Genomic DNA, 8,240 nt, shown 5'->3' with positions numbered 1-8,240 from the left:
TCCAGTTTGTGATCCTCATCAGCGGCAGTGCTTCATGTGTATTCAGTTCTTAGGTGGAGGGGCTCACTCCGTTATTCCCACCAAAGAGACATCCAAGCTTTGGCTGGAGTTCATTCCACACCTTTCCCATCTGGAAAGGAAATAAAAAGTCAAGTCAGTTCCCTTTAGTGAAATTTCCAAAATGGAAAACCTGGAAAATATCTTAACACTAATATGATATACTACATCAAAATTATCCTATTACCCTGAAGTACTTCTTCTCTTCACAAAGCTGGCATATTGGATTTTGAGTAAAAAAGACTAAGATCAGACAGAGATATCTAACCAAAGAAATATAAACGGTGTGCTTTATTTGATTTTAAAACAGACAAAAGTACATATGAGATTCACTTGTTCATGTGAAATGTAAGCCAACTCAAATCCTAGATGAGAGTATTATCCTTTCCGCGATATCATCCATCATTATTAGTTCTTTTGTGGGACTTTAAAAGCCAATTTAAAACTGATTTGACCCTCCTGGAGCTGTACTGTGTTGAAGTAGAGAAAAAGGTATGCAAGAAAAATGATTTCCAGATGAACAGTCTCACCTCTCTGTGTCCTTGGACCTGGGAGTTAACAAAGGCTCCCAGAATGTGGGATGTGATTGGAAGGTAGGTGAAGATAAGCTGCGTTTCTTGATGAAGGCAGAAGAGAGAGAAGTAGTTCCGCAGCTCCATGGTCTGAATGGCGTTTTCTTGCTGTTAACAGAATTTAAAAGAAAATCAAAATCAAATGATGATATGTGAGGATGTTTCCGTAAATTATACCAGAAATAAGATGAAGTTCTCTGCTTATATTACCTAAATAGAGATACGCCCACAAATAATTTAATTACATTAAATGGATATATATTTCATTTACAAGATAGCTATTGTCTATCTTACTAATATCAACAGTGGTTCTGACAAAGAAGCATCATGTAATACAGTGTCAAAGGTCTACATTTTTAGAATTTGCAAACATTACCATTGAAGTCAAGTGGAATTACTCTTAAAAATATTATTTTTTTGATAACTTATAATGCATCAATCAATCAAATCTTAGCATTTCCGGTGCACATCTCCTTAACTTACTTATTGTTTCTTGTCTTAACTACTTGAGTCCTTAATTAAAAACCTCTTAAATAAAAACTGACTTTTGGAAGAAAGTTATTAGTTATTGTAATAATTTCAAAACTTACTATAAAGGGACTTAACATCTAAAGTAACTGACTTGTAACTGTGGTCTGACAGTTACAAAAGTACCTTAAACTCTGCAGGGGAAGGATGAAAATGATGACCACATGTGCCAAACACTGACAAACCACACTGCCTAAGAGGAACTACAGTCACAAGATGAAAACTTGTAATGATACAACAGAATACAGTAGGTTGTTGCCAAGTGCAATAACATAATGTGACTCGGTTCTGAACTTGTGTTTGAGATGATTCAGCCCCTTCAGAGTGAAAGCTCTTAATCAGGAAGCTGTGTGATTTTATCCGACCCCCTACATTGAATATTTCAATAGGACTGATTAATGGGTTTAACCCTGTCGCACACAGATGGTAGAACACATAAGCAAGAAATATACTACTTCCATTAGCAGAGTTTATTCTCCTAAGGGTCTAAATTCAATTAAAAGAGAAAAATATCTGATTTTAGTAAATACACTCAAGTACTAAATGACTTAAAACTGTATATTATCAATCAGGAAGTATCCTGAGAGCCTAAACATGTGGAAAGAGAGAGAATGAAAGAGATTGACCACCTGAACAATTCGTGATTCAAGCTGCTCCACAGATGCCTGCTCTTTGGGCTGCACAGTAGCGCTCATCATCTGCCTCTTCATCATGCCGTACTTGTGCAGAGCTCTCTGGTGCTCGTGGAGCACGCCCTTCTCATGGCGCTCACAAAGATCCTGGAAAAAAAACACACAAACAGCTTCATATTTGCCTCAAACTGGCAGTGTAGTATATGCAGTAATACATCACAGCCAATGATGAGAATACTGTAGTTTGTATAAATGCTTAAATTACCAAATATATTACAGTTAATAGATTTAGAAGCTATGTAAAATGCCAGTAATTTTGCACATCAGTCATCCACTACTTTGAACTGCACTTCCAAGTCAGAAAGATTGGTACATTTCCTCCATTTAAGTTTATATACTAACTGGAATTGGTATAAATATCACGCAGCTCCTTATTGTGTTTGTCCATCATTGAAAAGTAGCTTGATGTTAAGGGCTTGATGGATAAAAAAAAAAGTTTTGAACAGCTTCCTATAATGAGCATCATTGTTGTGTGATGTGAAACATGCAAGCATCAATCCAAAATTACCTGAAAGTAATGTTCAGTGACCTTTAAATGCAGCCTTTATACCTCTAAAACCTTCATGTGAAGTGTAGCAACTAAGCTAAATGGGTGCAGCAAAAAACCAAAAGTGAAAGTGACTCACTCTGTATGATTGTAGCAAATCCAGGAAAAGATTCAGTTTTTCCACAACATCATCCTCTTCCCTTCTACCCTGAGGACAGAAATAAACAACATTTATTTCTCAGTGCCACTTTTGGACCAGCATAGCTGAGCAGGTGGTGTGTATGGAGGACTCGGGGCTATACCTGCTGAGCAGCTTTGTCAGATAGCACAGAAAACTCCACAGACAGACTCTTTAGAGACTGGCGCAGAGCCCCCCAGGTGCTTTGTGTAGAGGCCAAGGAAGGAAGAGTTGAAGTATCTGAGCCCAGTGTACTGCAGAAAACAGCATTATTATAGGAACAGAATGTATGTAATTTTGTAGCTGCCAAACCCATTTCAAGTTAACAACCATGAAGAGGGCATTAACTCAAGTGAAATAGCAACACAGATGATTTGGAATCTTATTAAGAAAACATTTGTTTTCTCAGTACAGCACCTCTGGATAGAATAGAAATACTTTGACTTTATACCCACAATAATGAAATACCTGAGCTCTCTGCCAAACATGAGGAGATCAGTTGCATTCTCCTTAGAGCGCTCGGCTATTTTCTCAGCTCTGTCCCGCAGCTTGTGGAAGCTGTTGTGAATATTTCTGATCAGATCTCTGCTTGTGGAGAACTGAGCCTGAATGTCAGCGGGGAGATATTCCTACAGAACAGATCGTTTAAATTCTTAAATACAGGTAACTGTTCAGGGGGAACAAATGTCAGGATTTTTCAGCAATATGTGGCCTATGTGACAAACCTTTGCCAGGGTTGCGACTCTGTTGGTCATGAACTCATCGCCTGTTTTCTTGTAAGCGTCACGCAGCTTGGCCTGAACATCCTGTTTTGGGGAGAGAGGTGAAAAGTGGGTGAGTGGAAAAAGACACTGAAGCAACTGGAACAGGATGAGAGTCACTGTGAGCCATCGTGACGATAATGCTTATTGTGTAACATCACTGGTCAAGCAAGTGTCAAAAAAACTACATACAGAGCCACTGAAGGTGAGGAAAGTCTTGACCAGCTCATCCTCTGAAAAGAAGGGGTGCCGTGCCACCAAGTTAATGAATCTGCAGAGAGCACGTCTCCTCCCCTCAATGAACTCCCGCTCAGAGATGGAGGTCAGAACTGTGGACGTACAACACAGCAAAAGGAAAACCTGTTAAATGATTTTGCTACACTGCAGCTTGTAGTGCAACATGAATAAACTAAGCAGTTTGAGTTTGGGGCTATGAATGTTAGAATAAACTAATCATAAAGCTGTGTTTAAAATCAATGTATTTAATGTAGTAGCCATTTCACTTGATAGAAAAATGCATGTCAATTTCCTGCTTTGAGACTCTCATATCCTGAAATCATCAAATTTCCTCTAATTGCACTGACATATGCACACATCAGAACAGATTTCAAGCGGCACACATCAGAAGGAGACAAACAGCACAGATGGCAGTGTGCGGTACATTTTGGATGCATTCTATACTTGATGAAGAGCTCTAATTGTCGAGTTGTGTTGTTGTTGTTGTTGTTGTTGCAGGGGTCCCTCAGTGTGTGTGTGTGTGTACTGACATAATCATCATTCCTCAGCTACAATAAGTCATTGTGAGCTGAAAGAGGCTCATTTTACAGATCACTGGTTGCCTAGTTTCTTTCAGGCAGTAACTTTGATGAATGGCAATGACTGTGTTTGAGCAGGAATAACAATTTGTATTAAAATGGACAGCAGTGAATGTTTATTCTTCTCAAACTAAAAAAACTCAACTATTGTAGCCCCTGGATAGTTAAACGTTTGCAACTGACCTTCAATATAGGGGATTAAACTCAAATAATCCTAATGATGCTCTGAATCCAATGTAGTTTTAGAAATAATTAGAGAAAATCCAACATAAAGGAGATGCAGAGACTTCAAAATGAGTAACATACCTCCCTTTAACATCCTCTTAGGTGGCAGTGCTGGCACAACTCTGTAGGCATATCTCTGAAGCAAAACCTCGTGGAAGACATCAAAGTCACTATAGCGTCGATAAACTGATATTTTATAACGCTGGAAAACAGAAAGCAAAGAAGGAAAACAATCATAAAATGCAACGTTAAGTTTTCTGGTGATTTATTCACCAAGCTACGTTGAATGATTCAAACCAATTTAGAAAATGTATATATAAATACTCTTTTGCATATTTGTTTACTTTGTGCAGGTCATGGTGTTACTAGACCAGTTAAATTCACACATAAGAGAAATAAGAAGGGAAGTGAGAAGTGAGAAGTGAGAAGAAAATAACTCAATCTTTAATGTCATTATTTTAAATGTCATCATATTAAGGTTCAGAAAAAGAGTTTGGAACCACTTTCTTGCTGTGGAAGTTAACTGCTTTAACTGTGATGTAGTAGGTTTTATGGGATGCCTTGCCTGGCTGGTGACTTGGTACTCCACATGTTTGAGGAACAGGCCCTTCTTCTCTGGTATGAGCTCCACCTGGACTGTGTCTCTGGCCAGCAGTTTGTCCAGCGTCTGGGACATGGTCAGCACATCATCCTGAGCCGGCTGCATCCTCAATGCGTTTAAGTCCCTCGGTTCCCCGAGCTGAGGTTTGGGTAACTCTGTCAAACACACAACCACCGAACTTCTAATATTTGTTTTTCATGATTAAATCAATACATCTATGATGAAATTTAAACATTTCTCAACTGTGAGGAATGTTGGGGTTAAAACCACTTTTTTCTGTTTTCGACAGATTACGTGTCTCGCTCTGTTTGTCTCCGGCTAGCTGTCTGTGCATGTTGTCCATGTGATCTGTTATTCATCCCTTCCTGTACATTCCAAGAAGGTCGTGAATTGAATGTAATGAACTACAACAAATGCAGAAAACTTGTTCTTTCACAAACGAGGAAGTGGCATGCAGCAAGCTGCCATACTGGCCACACCTGAAATAACAGAGAGGGCCTTAAATAATCACAGAAGTTTGGGAATGGATCTAACTCCAGCCAGCATAATGGCTACCTCTATGAAAACCATAAAACTCCCCCTATCATCTTCCTACTCTGGGGCTAGTGGAAGAGTGCAACACTTAAAAATAGTTAAAACCTCTCTACTAAAATAAGATGTTACAAAAATAAGTTTGGCTCAATCAAAATACTCAATTTTCTTCTGTTATGAAAGAATAACCCTAAAATGTTGGGTTTTTTTCAATGTAAATTCTCACCCTCTATTACTATTATTACAATGGTATATCTCATTGACCACAACACAAGTATGTATGTCTGCAGTAATAAAGTGTCAGCATGAACCTACAGTAAGAATGAAACCATGAGTGTACGAGCCAATAAAGTAATATTGTAACACTAGAACGATAGCTACGGTTGCCCCTCAGACACACTGAAGAATTACCAAGCTACTCATTAAGCAAAACTTTTACTGCACTGCTGTCACTGCAACACTGTCACCTACCTTGTATGCAGTTCTCCAAGAGTTTGGGGCTTGGTTGCTTTCCTTGTTGAGCTAGAGCAATCAAAGCGAGCGCTTTATAGAGGGACAACTTGCTCAGGAATCCATCTGTGGACTCAACATGCTCAGCAATCTGAGAAGGACAAAGACGATAATATGACCTGAAGGTCGCCATTTTTTTCACTCCAAGATCTAAATTCAACTGTGGTTTGCATTCCTCTGTGCAAAATGTGCTCACTAGACAAAAAGACAATGATATGCTGAGAGGTCAGGAAAAGGAAAATTCTACTGAATCATGCACTGTTTCAGTAATATTTCACAGACTATACACAGAGAGCAATTTCATAACTGTTATGTATTGTGTCATGAGCCTACGTCTCAGCATTACAGGACAAAAGTCAGAGAGATTGCCAGTTATTTAATCATTGTGTCTTTAATGGTCTGCTACACCAAGCTTCTGCCAATTTTCTGTCATAAGGCATTACACCTACGCATATCTCCTTTATTTGTATTGCCTAATATTAATTCACTACACATAATGTCATATAATCAAGCACATACTCAGGTGTTTAACTGATTAATTTATTATTTTGATAAAAGCAACAATTAGATGAAGCCCTTTAAATTAACAATACATCTTTATTATGTAAAATTTAAGGTATACACACTATAGCAGACTGTATCAGGCAAATGATACAAAGAGAAAAAGCTGTTTGTTTAAAAATGTGTATTAACTGTTGTTTATGGTGGATGCTACCTGTGTATCGTTAAAAACGACAGTTATATAACAGCCTTCAATAAATTGTTGTCTGCTACAGGATTGTAATTGTTTCTCCCCCACAGCCAAGTGTGAACCCCTCACCTGGCCTAGTACCGCCTTGGAGAGATCGGTCCTTTGGAGCAACCTCTGAAAAACTTCAACCTGCACTCTCTCATCTGTCCTACAGCCGATGGCCTCATATACTTCTCTGTAATATGCAGGAACTGAGCCTAAAAGAGGAACAACACCTACATAGCATCACAACCACCCAAGCGAGGAACAGTTTTATCAGCTGCATACCTCTGTTAAAAAAAAGTATACTACTACCCTATATCTTTGTTAGTCAATGCTCAGTTTATGATGACCATTTATTGGCCTTCTCCTTTTATTTCCTATCATATGACTTGCAGTAGTACTTTTGTAGTATTAAAAAAAAAGAGTTATAGCACCCCAAGGGGCATCTTTCAGAGAAAAAAAGGACAGATTCCTTATATTATCACCTTCATCAGAGCTTTACACAAGTATGTGGTTGATAAAATGAAGCTTAGACATCTCATGTTATTTAAGTATAGGCCTGCCAAACTGCTCAAGTACTGCAATGCACTACAGACAGTTTTAAACGTGGCAGGAAAACACCATCAAAACTTTCAGAAACCTGTTTCACTTTTGACATTAGAAGTGTTATCAGTATTATTGCTCACCAAGGAAAGATTAACACGTGAATCAGAGTCTGATAAACCAATCGTGGACGGTGTTCAGATGGAGCAAAGATAAATTCCGATCTTGATGTACCCAAAAGTTCTCATGTCTTACTTCTCATCGCGACTCGGGCAAACAAAAATCGCCACATTTTCAACACATCTAACATGTTTTTTTTGACTGGCTTGACACTGCAACACCGATTAAATAAATAAATAATCTGGCAACATTGTGTTAAACAGACTAATAAGAAGTTTTACGCACTGTACCTTCATTTATCTCTCCTGCCATGGTTCAGACTGTCATGTGAGCACAAGAGCACCTCCATGTGATTTCCTGCAGAAAAGAAAAAAAACAAGTCATTTATTTCTTAAAGTTGAAGTGATCTCTGGTTAAAGTCCAAATCTTGAGCAGAGCCATATAAAATGACACTCACATGTAGTGGCAGTTTAAGAGAGTGTCATAAATCCCGCTACAGTGATCTAAAGTGAAGTGTTCTCGTTGTGAAGGGGCGCTTGTATGTCTGTTTATAACCCAACCCTCTTGAAGCTCGATCAATCAACGAGCCGTCTGATATTTACCTAATATTCTGGGAGGTGAAAAAAATATGTTTTTAGGCGTGTTTATTTCCTGGTTTCACTTGTGCGGGATAATTTGGGCTGATTTTGTGTTCCTCATTCTGCATAAATAATGATGCCTTCAAGTTCTCCTCCTAAATTCCAGTTTCTGTGTTTTTTTTACTTGGGAATATAATATTTGCACAATAGTTGTCATACTGTTGAAATGAAGAGGCACAGCTGCAGAATGGATTATAAAATTACATTTTAATAAACCTGCAAAATATTACTATGCGTGTTGCTTTTAAC

At 38.3% G+C, this 8,240-nt stretch overlaps 1 protein-coding gene across 2 annotated transcripts; it reads right to left on the bottom strand.

Moving 5' to 3' along the window:
• On the bottom strand, window positions 1–7,927 carry snx8a (sorting nexin 8a). Of its 2 annotated transcripts, XM_062439213.1 has the most exons (14): window positions 7,811–7,927; window positions 7,644–7,710; window positions 6,778–6,905; window positions 5,919–6,048; window positions 4,881–5,071; window positions 4,397–4,517; window positions 3,468–3,604; window positions 3,240–3,320; window positions 2,983–3,143; window positions 2,639–2,768; window positions 2,476–2,544; window positions 1,787–1,936; window positions 588–737; window positions 1–130 (listed from the first exon to the last, which is right to left on the bottom strand). In XM_062439213.1, exons 2-14 carry the CDS (start codon window positions 7,663–7,665, stop codon window positions 50–52), a joined length of 1,551 nt encoding a protein of 516 aa, XP_062295197.1. In that variant the 5' UTR covers window positions 7,666–7,710; window positions 7,811–7,927; the 3' UTR covers window positions 1–49. The 2 variants fall into 2 exon arrangements, with proteins under 2 accessions (XP_062295197.1, XP_062295198.1); XM_062439214.1 differs by lacking the exon at window positions 6,778–6,905 and having other exon boundaries at window positions 7,811–7,845.
• Between the last annotated feature and the right edge of the window lie 313 nt (window positions 7,928–8,240).

Source organism: Scomber scombrus, chromosome 18 (genome assembly GCF_963691925.1).
Source record: "Scomber scombrus chromosome 18, fScoSco1.1, whole genome shotgun sequence".
In the NCBI taxonomy this organism is placed as follows: Eukaryota; Metazoa; Chordata; class Actinopteri; order Scombriformes; family Scombridae; genus Scomber; species Scomber scombrus.
The sequence above is the reverse complement of the archived record's forward strand: the minus strand, read 5'-3'. Positions and strand labels throughout refer to the sequence as shown.

What these genes read in the sequence shown, in the direction of transcription:
- snx8a (XM_062439213.1), bottom strand. Translation starts at nt 7,665, where the DNA reads ATGGCAGGAGAGATAAATGAAG. An exon ending in ATGTTTGGCAGAGAGCTCAG is followed by an intron (nt 2,769 to 2,982) that starts GTATTTCATTAT and finishes TGTTTTCTGCAG; the next exon opens with TACACTGGGCTCAGATACTT. An exon ending in CTGACAAAGCTGCTCAGCAG is followed by an intron (nt 2,545 to 2,638) that starts GTATAGCCCCGA and finishes TTCTGTCCTCAG; the next exon opens with GGTAGAAGGGAAGAGGATGA.